Below are 12,360 nucleotides of genomic sequence, written 5' to 3' on the forward strand. Positions count from 1 at the left end.
ATAATATTCGTGCGCTTGCGGATTATTCTATGTGCGTTAATATATACCAACACCTGGCGGCCCGCGTCCGTGCCCTGCCAGCCCAAGCACGGCCCTCACTATATTTTTACTTATTTTCTTCAACCATTGGTAATATAACATTATATATTTTTTCTTCTCTTTCTACTACTATTAGGCAACATATTTTGGTCATTTTGATGGTGAATTGGTGATGATCCAGACTCTGAGACACGAGAGCAAGATAAATCTCTAAGCAGCTACAGTATCGTGCACCCGGCTTCACCTTGGTGCTGCCCGATGCAATGTCCGCCAGGCGATTTCTTTTAAGTGTCGACGGACACGGGACCCTTACCATTCTGGTGCATGATCGGCACCTTAGCTCCGTCCGTGCTTCTAACCGCTGGCTAACGGGCTATTTGACACGGCTCCAGTAGCAGAAGTGACGAGAAGCTGTAGCAAACACCACAAAAAGCTAAACTATTTTTTTTTTGTACGGAAGAGGAGTGACCAATACCTGAGTAAGGGTGCGTACGTACCTCAGCCAGAGGTATAACGACACATATTTCAAATCCCCGAAAGGTCACAAGAAACAAGGTGCACTAAATGGACGGACACTAAGCCTTGGGGCGAGGACTCCATGCGCCACGAGTCTCCTAGAATAACTCGATGGCAGGGACTCAGTTGTGCCCAGGTCACGCAAGCCATCGAGTCGCGAGGCATAACTAGGAAGTTTATTAGTCTATGTTTATTAGAATCCTACGCCTGACTACTCTTTAAAGGCTTGTCCATGCTCTGATCCCATCCCACAGCATATATCCTCATTTTTTTTTACCGGGCAAGGAGGGGCCGGAGCCCACTATGGCCAACACATGGCTCCGCCGGTGCCTCCGCAGTCAGCGCCCACGCCCGGCGGTCCGCAATCCTAGGATCCTCTCACGCCGCCCTCCCCATAACAACCGTCATCAGCACGGCAAAAATCAATCCTCGTTCGTGATCGCGCTGCCAGTCACGCAATCATGCCCTGACACACACGACGGGATCGCGTCCTCACCTCCTCATCCCTCGCCCTCGTCCTCGCGTGCAACCTTCGCCACTGCACCCACCGTCGCCCGATCGATGCCCTTGGTCCTCCGTCTGTCTCCTGCGCCATCGCCAGTCGTAAGCCATTGGCAGAATTGCCACACGCCGGCCTTGCCATTGCTGCAGTCTGCGCACCGCCCATCGTGCTCCCTCCTCACACTTGATGCAATCTCCCGCAGCACGTCTGAGCCCTGAGGACGTGCGTGCGTTGAAGAGACGAATCGTCGGCCGTCGCGCACCACTGTCATTCGCCGCCATTACGCAACACATGTCGCCCACAACACTGAAGGCCGGCTTAAGGTTAATCCAGGTGTTTGTGACTTGTGAGTGCCATACTATTCATGATCCGATCGACAGCAATACAAGGCTCTGCATAGCGATCAAACGTGAAAGACCTCAGCTGCTACCTTCGCCTATACTATTTCATCATACTGCAGGAACGTGGTGAGAATTTTTTTGGCTTTTGTTTCCCCTCTCCACTGCATGCAACCTATTAGGTATAATGCCAGATCGGAGTAGCTGACTTGATGGACAGTATAGAACTTGGATATTCAGAGTTCACCTATTCTGAATTGCTGCTACCAATGGTGCCAGTTTTTTTCCCATTTATCCATAAAGAACACACCGTTAGAGTTAGCATTTGATCTACTTCACAGCCATTCTCAAACTGAATACCTAAAAGACGGAGCATTTGTCAGCTTGTAGAAAACGCCCACTTCACAGTCATTCTAAAACTGAATACCTGAAATAGTTTCCATGCCACAAGTTGCATGAGCAGCAGGGTGAAATATTAAGTATCCATATCTTTTCTTCTTGATGAAACACCAGACGAGAACAAAGCATGTGCATGTTCATGAAGAAAACAGATCTGTACCTGAAATGTAAATACAATTTCTACAAACTATATGCTAGCCTTCACCTGTACATATTTTTCAGGATATAACCTCCATCCCCAGCACATAGAGCTATTGTCAGAAAGTGAATAGGACTGAATAGAAGATTGGCTCGTCAAATTTTACTGAATGATACAAATTTTTTAGTTGCAATTTGATTTATGGTACAGTCTCTGAATTCAGGTGCAGCCTCAGAATTTAGTTGCAATTTGATTTATGTGCAGTATTGAACTTAGTTGAGTTTATGTGCAGTCTTGAGCTTAGTTGCAATACTAACATTCGTTTTGGCTAAGCATATGTGCAGTCCGAGCATACAAGGCAGTAGCGGAGGGCCTCGCCTCAACGACGCACGTAGGTCTGCCCTGCCACAAGAAGTACTATTGTACATATAACCTCGTCGCCCTAATCAAATCGGACTCAACAATTCAGCATACAAGACATTTTCAACAAAAAGGTTCTGCACAATTTGCTTAGGAAAGATTCAACCATGTCAAATAGGTACAAGTACAAACCATGCCTTCAAGGACATTGGTAATGTCATATATGCGCCGCTTTTGAACCTGAATTGTAGGAAGAGTCTGTGAGTGTGTACCAACTACCAAATGGACAAAAAGAGATGACAGATGAAAATGAAAAGAATCTATAACCTCTAGTGTTTCTGCTGCATTATTTAAATCTAGAATAATGCCATCTGGAGCTTGCTTGAGCAAGTTAATGAATTTTTTTGTTAGAAGTCCTGAACAAGGATCATAAGGATGGATATAAGTAACAGCAAACATTACTAAGGAAAGAGCAATATAACCAGGTTCAGAAAATATAAAGACATAGACTGTTATGATCACCTAGTGAACTGTCATAGCGCCACGTGCCAACACGAGGTGGTGGATGGAGTGGTGAACCTGTGCATAGAAAGATTTCCATGTTAACACACTCACAGGCTCACAGGCTCTTCCTACAATTCAAGTTCAAAAGCGGCGCATATATGACATTACCAATGTCCTTGAAGGCGGTGGCCATCCGTCGTGACAACCCATACTCACAACATCTGAGAAGTGTGGGCCAGGCCGAACACCTCGAGGACTATCGTGCCACATTAAACCTTGACTAGAGGCTAGACCAGAGAACATACAACGTGCCATAGGCTTCAGAGGTGGATGTTTTTTGGATTGAGGGAAGCAAATTCCTTGGTCAGTTCCAGAATAGTGTTGTCTAAAAGATAGAAGCAGACACAACATCCGCTGATAACACTGCTACTGACGATCGATGTATCTGAGATGGAATTTTCGGTGGGATACTATAAATATAATAATATAATGGCTCACGCTGCTCGATCCGTTTGCGTTTGCGTTTGGTTTGGGCGGGGATTCAAATTATGCGCTCGTCCGGCATCATCGCAACGGCATGCATGCGCAGGTAGCACCTGCACCGCTCATGCGCGCGCCTATCTACCCGTTTCTGCAGCCGATTTGTTATCGATCAAATCGGACGGACGGGCAGGTGGGCTTCCGAAAACAAAACATTTCCCCGCCGAGATTCAACGTGTCGAACAAATTAATCGTAAGCTTCTTTTGAAATCGAACAAATCATACTACGCTCCAACAGAAATCGAACGTCGCACTCGTTCTCCCGAGCGTGCCGCCGCGGTCTTCGTTTTGTCCTAGCCCAGCCACAGCAGGCGACCGCCCACAGGTCTCGTGCGGCCCGGCCCGCTAAAATTATTCGGGACAGCAGACGGCCCGCCAAAAGCCATTAGGACCCGGTCGTAAAACACGCGCGCCCACGGTTTCCCGCCGTACACATCCCATCCTGCCCAATCCAATTCCAAGCCTCTCTGCTCTCTGGTCAGAGTAGAGAGGTCAGCGACTTCGCAGTATCGGCGGGCGCCGGCATCACCAAATACACGGGCACGGCACGCCGGAACACCGAGACATGCTCACATCACATGCACGGCGGCGGCCATTTTTAAGCAATCGTTCGCCTCATCAACCCAATCGCTCCACGCCATCCTCTTCTTTCCTCTGATGTCGATGAGCAAGCTCGCCATCGCCGGCGGGTGGGCCGACCTACAGCGCGACCTGCTCGAATCTGTGCTCGCCCGCCTCCCCGTGCCGGACCGCGTCCGCTTCCCGGCCGTCTGCACCGCCTGGCAGTCGGCCCACACCGCCGCCGCCGCCACGGGGCTTCCGCAGGCCACGCCGTCCCCGTGGCTCATGCTCCCCTTCAACCCGACCGCGCGGACCGGCGGCGTCGACGACGGGAGCGCCAAGCTCTCGGTGGCGCGGTTCCTGAGCCTGGCGGAGGGCCGGACGTACGCGATCCGTCAGCCGGCGCCGGCCGCCCGCGACCGCCTCTGCGTCGGCTCGTCGCCCGACGGGTGGCTCGTCACCGCCGATGCCTGCTCGGAGCTGAGCCTCCTGAACCCGGTTACGGGCGCGCAGCTTTGCCTCCCGTCCGCCGGCACGCTCCCGTTCGTCGACGCCCGCCGCGGCGCCGGCGGTCGCGTCGAGAGCTACGGCCTGCGGTTCTGCTTCGCCGACGGAGACGGCGGCTGTGGCGAGGAGGATGCGCTGGTCCTGCCGGAGACGTTCGCGCCCGACAGGCTCCGGTATGATGTCTACGAGAAGGCCGTCGTCCTGTCGGCGCCGCGAAGGGTGCTCCCTTGCTCCTGGGGCGGATACGCCGTGCTGCTCATCTGCCAGCCCCTAGGCCGCCTCGCCGTTGCGCGGGCCGGGGACGCGGAGTGGACGCTGCTCGACGCCGACGCGCCCGGGCGGTGCTGGGTGGACGCCGTGCGCGCGTCGTCGTCCTCCGGGGCGGACGGGAGCCGGCGTGACCATCAGCTGGTGTACACGATGGACGCCGCGGGGCGCGTCGACGCGTGGGACATGGACGCCGCCACGGCGCCCAGGGCGGTCGCGCTCGCGCCGCCGTGCGTCTGCTCGTTCTCGGGCCGCGCGTGCGCCATGTCGGCGGCGTGCCGCATGTACCTCGTGGAGCTCTCGCCGGGGCGGCTGCTGCAGGTGCACCGCCTCCGCGAGGCAGCGCACGCGCGGTACGCGTGGGAGCCCCGGCCGGAGCACGTGGAGTACACCACCACAGGCGTCGAGCTCTTCGAGTGGACGGCCGCCACCGGCCGGTGGGCGCCGGCGGACGGCCGCGTCCTGTTCGGGCGCGCGCTGTTCCTGGGGAAGAGCGCGTCGTTGTGCGTCCCGGCGGACGACGCCGGGGTGAGGGGCAACTGCGTCTACTTCACCGACGACGGGCCGTGGTCGCACGACCGGTGCCACGAGGTGGCACCGGACGTGGGCTTGCTGGACCTCGCCGACGGGAGCTACCGGCCGCCGCGCGGCGCCGCCAGGGACCTGCTCTGGAAGTGGCCGCCCCCGGTTTGGGTGTTCCCGTCGCTCGCCGGCTGATTGATCCGCCTCCTGCCTCTGAATCTTGGAAGCTTCTATGACGAATTCGTGTGTAGAGACGCTCTTCATTTCTCAGAAAACAGCGGCTCAACTTCTCGTTGACCTGCTGCAACCGGTGTGCATGCATAGTTCTGTAGATTAATGAGGATTGCGTTGAATAATAAGAACACGTGTAAGTTGTAACAGAGGTCAATCTCTTTGTTGACCTCTTGCAGCGACACGCTGTTGGTTGTGGAAAGCCTGCAATAGATAAATTAGGTGTCGTTTTTAAAAAGAAAGATAAATATATGTATATAAAATTTAAAAATCTCATTATGTACTTTTGGCTTTATAGGCAAAAAAAACACTTAATTTTTTATTAGAGTAGTAGGGTTGGATTCCTATTCTCTCTTTTTTTTAACAAGCACTGAAACTTTCGTCGATTACCAAACACGAGTGACAAAGGACAGTCATATATCTTGCTGACCTCGTGCAATAAAACGTTGCTGCCTGATAAAAGTCGACCAAAATTCATTTTGTACTTACTTTCAAGTAAATACCATTATAATAAATTTGAAAAAGCTCATTCTGTACTTTTTTTATTTGAGAGCAAACTTTGTAAAAAGGGCCGAAGGCACAAGGCCCAGGAAGGAATATAGCAAAGGAAAGGATTGAGATTTTATTTATTTATTTATTTTGAAAACGAAAGGATTGAGACATGCAAGCGGCACTTTCAATGCAGCAAACACCATCAGAAATAAAGGTATGTAAAATAATATAGATTTATTCACGAGTCAAACTTCACAATTTTTTTACTTGCACAACTTTGACTGCAGGTAAGTAAAATAATACAGATTCATTTGCAACATAAAATTAGCATTGCTAGTTTCATTATGCAAAAAGTATTTGCGTTGCATACAACTCTTTATATATATTCGTATTTAGGATAGTATATTATTTCTCTTTATAAACCATGAAATCAGAATATATAGCATTCACAAATGCAGTTCAAGAAGGGATATGGCTAAGGTAGTGTTTAGTTCCCAAAATTTTGCAAAATTTTTCAAGATTCCCCGTCACATCGAATCTTTGGACGCATGCGTGAAGCATTAAATATAAATAAAAAATAAAACTAATTACACAGTTTAGACGAAATTCACGAGACGAATTTTTTAAGCCTAATTAGATTATGATTGAACACTAATTGTCAAATAACAACGAAAGTGCTACGGTACCATTTCGCCAAAAATTTCGCCAACTAAACGAGGCCTAAGACATTATCCTCTTCTATGTCTTGACGTGCCGTGAAAACAGGTTCCCAGTTTTTTTTTATCGTAGACAAATATCAATATTATAGTATTGCTTTGTACAAAGAGATTAACCATGATCTCTTGCTAGGGCAAGGTATGTATCGGAATAAGATGGTTTGTTGAGGACTTGAGCTGGACACAAATATTTTTCATTCATTCCAGTCCCTATAGTTATGGTTTTATATAGATATTATTAGTCAACGTATCTTACCAGGGATGGTATGAACATTCCAATGGACTTTTTTTTTAACCGAGGAGTTCCCCATTTTCATTAAAAAGTAATACAACATTAAGTAGATAGCTCAGAAAGCAAAGGAGATAAACCAACTACCCGACACTGAAGCTATCTTGAAGTGTACCCATTCATCTGATTCAGATGAAGGCACTTGACCCCGGCACAAAGAAGTAACAAGTAGGAGAGCCTGGCCAATTTCTTCTGATCATACTATCTTTTGTGAGAATTGCATTGTTTAAGATCATCCACAGAAAGATTTTAATTTTTCTTGAACTTTGCCTTTCCAGATTTTCTTATGATATTGAACTACATCATTAGAGGTCATAGCATTGTGTACAGATTTAACACTGAATTTATCATTGCATCCAAACTTCCACGTAATTATGTCCCTACCCTTTGTTAACTGGATACCAGCGGCATCCATTAAATTTTTTTTCCCACTTCAGTCTCCAATCATCCACTAACCATATAGTGAATGTCATCTGTCATGGGTGCATTTTCATGTCATGAACAGTTATATCCTACTGTTCACACATTTTGAACAGACCTGGAAACATTTGATAAAGAGGGATGCCATATAGCCAGAAGTCCCTATAGAAAGGAATTTTACTAACATTACAATGGACTTGTATTTCTAATTGGATTAAGCACACCAATGCAGCGGCTGAGCGAGGATCGATTTTGTAGACATGATGTCAGAGGAGATAGAAAAACTCGCACTGCCACTAGAATCTTGGGGCCATATGCCCCCATATACATCATGTTACCGATGAACAAAGTAGCTGAGGGCAAAAATGTTTCTGGAAGTGGAGATCGATATGAAGACCACAAACCAGGGGCGAATCTAGGCCTAAGTTCTCTAGGGCCTAGTCATGGCCGAGTAACATTTACTAACCGAGGTCTATTCGCCTGACCCTCCCTCGCTCTATCAGTTTGTCTGGAATCTAGGTTAAGTGATGAACTCATTGTAGATTATTTCTTTATTCTCTAATACTCTAATCCATTATAGATCTGTAGATCACTAGTCATGTAGACAGTAGATTGTAGCCTTGTAGAATGTAGACTCTCAATTTTTCTATTTAATATTTTGATTGATCATGAATCTAAAAAAATTACAAATTGTTCACAATAAAGAGAACCAAAACTTTAGCATCGTATTTTCCTTGTGTTGATGTCACACAACCACCTCTAGTTCCAGAATCATAAACAACTCAATCACCAAATCCAAAAATAATTCAATCTCCACCTCCATCTCTAGGTCCAGAACAAGAAACAGTTGGAACTAGAATAAGAAACAATTGGTACTAGAGCTAGCGTTGCACAAGAAGAATTAGAAAGAACTAGAAGTAGACAAGTAGTGTTCCTACCATAGAGTTGAGCCAACTGAAGATGATACTTTTCAGTAAGATTCCAATCATATGCGAATGCACCACCTCACTAGACACTTATTTATTTTCATCTCATCTCATCACATGTACCGTGCAACCGTTCTTAACAATTTTTGTTCAATCAACATATCCGTTTGAAATGTATCTTTGTCTTAGTTAGGCCCCGTTTAGTTACAGCCCAAAAACCAAAAATTTTCAAGATTCCCCGTCACATCGAATCTTGCGGCATATGCATGGAGTACTAAATGTAGACGAAAAAAAAAACTAACTACACAGTTGGCCGAGAAATCGTGAGACGAATCTTTTAAGCCTAAATAGTCCATAATTGGATAATTTTTGTCAAATATAAACGAAAGTGCTACAGTAGCCAAAAGCCAAAAATTTTCGGAACTAAACCCGCCCTTATTTGTGTGTGATATTAATGGGCCTTGACTGGATAGGGTAGAGGTTAAATGGTACTTTTCACCGCTAGGTAATGAGCAATTTTAATGTGTGTACTCGTGTTTTTTTAATGTGTGCGTGCGTGCGTGTGCGTGTGTGTGGGTGGTGGTGGTGTGTGTGTTGGGGTTTGGGGTGGGGGGGGGGGGCGGGGGGGTGGGGGGGGGGGGGGGGCGGTTGCAGTTTGACATAAGTAGGCTCCACAATTTGCCTCGTATTTTACATTTACCATACATGGCATGGTGGAGGCCGCACTCCATCTACTGCTACCACTACTGGTTACCACCTTAGTTTATACATATAGAATAAGTAAAACGTAAATCTATGCTGCTCCAGTCATCCAGGTTTACCAACTCAAGAGACCATCACAGCTCACATACAAAAAAACCTTAATGCTTGAAGAACAAGACATATACGCACTAGTGGCATTCAATCTGACTATCGCCTCATTCCATTGCATTAGGCCCCGTTTAGATACAAGCCAAAAACAAAAAATTTTCAAGATTTCCCATCACATCAAATCTTACGGCACATGCATGGAGTACTAAATGTAGACGAAAAAAACTAATTACACAGTTAGCCGAGAAATCGTGAGACGAATCTTTTAAGCCTAAATAATCCATAATTGGACAATTTTTATCAAATAAAAACGAAAGTGCTACAGTGGCCAAAAACTAAAAATTTTTGGAACTAAACGGGGCCTTAGTATTCAATCCGACCACCATCCAGTCTTGCTATCGAGACAGACATGTAGTCTACAACTGAAAGATCTCCTGATTGACGAGGCCACCTTAGGCACATCGCTACTGCTGCAGCAATAGTACTGTTAAATTTTGAAATAAGCTCCTGTTTAGTTTCACCCTAACTTCTAAAAAGTTGCTACAGTACCTGTCACATCGAATGTTTGTGGCCCGTGCATGGAGCATTAAATGTAGACGAAAAAAAAAACTAATTGCACAGTTTGGTGGGAAATTACGAGACGAACGTTTTGAGCCTAATTAGTCCATGTTTGAACACTATTTGCCAAATAAAAATGAACGTGCTACAGTAGCCCCAAAATCCAAATTCCTACAACTAAACACAGCCTAAATTTCAAGAAAAGATGTGGGCACCCATGTCAAATCGATTACTTAGTGTAGGTAAGCAAGTTTCACCGTAAGGAATCTAACCAAATTACACACTCATTTAGTAACGATCTTGCATTGACGAATTTGTGTTCATCAGTTTTTTTTACACACATCAGTTTGTTTGTTAGGCCATGAATCATGATTGATGGGGCGGTCACAAATTAAAATAATTCCTTCGCTTCTTCACCTGTATCTGGTCCAGACAAATGCCATGTTCGCTTAAACTGCTTATTGGTCATCGTACAATATTTTTCTCTCACAACAAAACAACATCAGGCGACTTATCAGCCACAGAAATCATCAGAGGATCAAAATGGGAATCAGGAAGCACGTCCTCTAGGGAGTGGTTGGCTAATATGGATTATTTACTGTTCATACTGAAAACACTGTTTATACTAGAATATTGTGAGAAAAATATTACTCTGGCTGAAAAAATAAGCCGAACAAACCAACTTCTTTAACAGCCGAACACAGCCCTAATCTCTACTCCTACTAGCTAGACCAACTGTTAAGTACTCCTATATATGGTACTACTCGTAAGTACTCCTAGTAGCTAGTAACTAGCTATCGAGCGAGCAGCAGTGTGACTGACGAGCAGGACCTCTCATACTCCGTATATGGGAGTAATGGTCATGGGAAGGACGGAAGGCAGGCGAGACCAGACCTAATGCAATTGAGCTAGCGGCCGGTCGGTGGATTGTTGTTTGGCCATGGACGAGACGACGTCGTATTCCTCATTCCTAAAGGAGAGCTGGGTGTCTGAAGCAACGTTGCTTTTGCTTTAATTTCAATTCCACCGGACCACACATGGTGCGACTTGCGGAGTGAGATCGATGCAAGCACCAAGCAGGTAGGGGAGCTTGTTTGCATCGGAAGCAACACTTCCTATTTGTGCTTGGCATGCAGGGCAGCTAGGTAGCGCCGGCATGGTCCATATCCACTTACTTGCTATCGTAGGTATTTTAATTATAAAAAGCTGCTGCGTACCTACTCCTCTTTATCTCAAAATATAAGGTATATACTCCCTCCATTTCGAATTATAAGTGGTTTTGGTTTTTATTATTTAGATATGCATTATGTCTAGATATATTGCATAAGTTATTCTAGTAAAGTCAGCATGATTGCATGAAAAATATATACTATTATTTGAAATGGAGGGAGTACTTAATTTAAAATTTATTAACTTTAAGTAATAATTAGTCTGATTGTATGAAAAATATATACTAGTATATAAAAAGTTGCTAAATAAGATTTGTATTTAGAAATATTTTCTAACAATCAAACATTTTATTAACATAAACTATATATTCTGGAGAAACGAGGAGTCCCTAAACTTGAACGGTGGTATCATTAGGGTCCCTAACTCTAAAATTTTGATATTTGAATCCCCTAACCCATACGGCTATGTCACTCTGATTCTTTACTCTCGAATTTTGATATTTGGGCCCTCAACTAGCTTGTATGACGACAATGTCATATGGGTCTGCAAAATTGCACCTTAACACATACATGGCGTTGGAATGTCATGATAATTGTGTGTTGAGGAGCAATTTTAGGGACTTAGATAACATCATCGTACAACTTAGGAACTTAAATATCAAACATCGAGAGTTTGAGACCCATATGACATTACCGTACAAGTTAAGGACTAATTGAACGTACGTACACACGGCACGACGGGTGCAACCTACCTCTGTCCTTGGTGTGCGTCGCCCCTGTCTTTCAGTGATTCAGTCGAAAAAGTAATCGAACAGCCAGTGGTTCATGCCTCTAAAAGCAGAGCAGGTGGTTCTTTGTCTCTGGCCAGTTGATTTGATGAGACGAGATGACATCGACTTGGGGAGCATCTAGAGCCTAGACCTATCTGTGGTCTATGGGTGTTCCTAGAACGCAGAACACGGAACATATGCCAGGCAAACAGGCGAGGCGAGGCAAGCGGCCAGCAAGGGTAGTTTTTTTTTTCAATCAAAATAAACCACCAATGAAATTGTAATTTTAAGCTTCATAGGTTCTAGCTCCGACTCGAAACCACGCACAAGTATCAGTGGTCATTTAAGATTGAAGCCGTGTTAAACTGAGCCTGAGAATGACATGGCAGCTGCTCCACTGGATAAAGGATAAAGTGAGAGTGAACGGGAGCTGCATTCCTGTTACGCTTCAGATTCAGTTGTCTCTCGTGTGGATTGGGATTGAGCGTTGTTTGTCCTACAAGCCTGCACGAGATGTGGACGGTCTTGATAAATTACCCTGCTTGCATCCCGTCCCGTCCCGTCCCGCTGGGTTTCGGCGTTTGCAAGGCAACGCCAAGTCCAACACGCGCGCGCGTACGGCAGCTTGCGAAAGGACACACGGCGCGCGGCCAGGGACGCTGCCGGCCGCCGGGCACAGCGCCAGGTTCAGTACTGTGTGTCGAATGCGCTCCGCACTGCCTGCCCTGCCCGGGCATCGATCCCACCACCAGGCACCAGCGCCAGGTTTAACGAACCCTCGCATC

The 12,360-nt window shown here is 46.2% G+C and overlaps 1 protein-coding gene across 1 annotated transcript; it reads left to right on the forward strand.

The window, feature by feature from the left end:
* The first annotated feature begins 3,825 nt into the window (after positions 1-3,825).
* On the forward strand, positions 3,826-5,634 carry LOC136531395 (uncharacterized). The gene has a single exon (XM_066524060.1). The coding sequence runs from the start codon at positions 3,995-3,997 to the stop codon at positions 5,387-5,389; it is 1,395 nt and encodes a 464-aa protein (XP_066380157.1). The 5' UTR covers positions 3,826-3,994; the 3' UTR covers positions 5,390-5,634.
* Positions 5,635-12,360: the final 6,726 nt, after the last annotated feature.

The sequence above is a fragment of the Miscanthus floridulus genome, unplaced genomic scaffold (genome assembly GCF_019320115.1).
Source record: "Miscanthus floridulus cultivar M001 unplaced genomic scaffold, ASM1932011v1 fs_33_2_3, whole genome shotgun sequence".
Classification (NCBI taxonomy): Eukaryota; Viridiplantae; Streptophyta; class Magnoliopsida; order Poales; family Poaceae; genus Miscanthus; species Miscanthus floridulus.

Bases quoted from the DNA above. Each gene is read 5' to 3' on its own strand.
- LOC136531395 (XM_066524060.1), top strand. From the start codon at position 3,995: ATGTCGATGAGCAAGCTCGCCATCGCCGGCGGGTGGGCCGACCTACAG.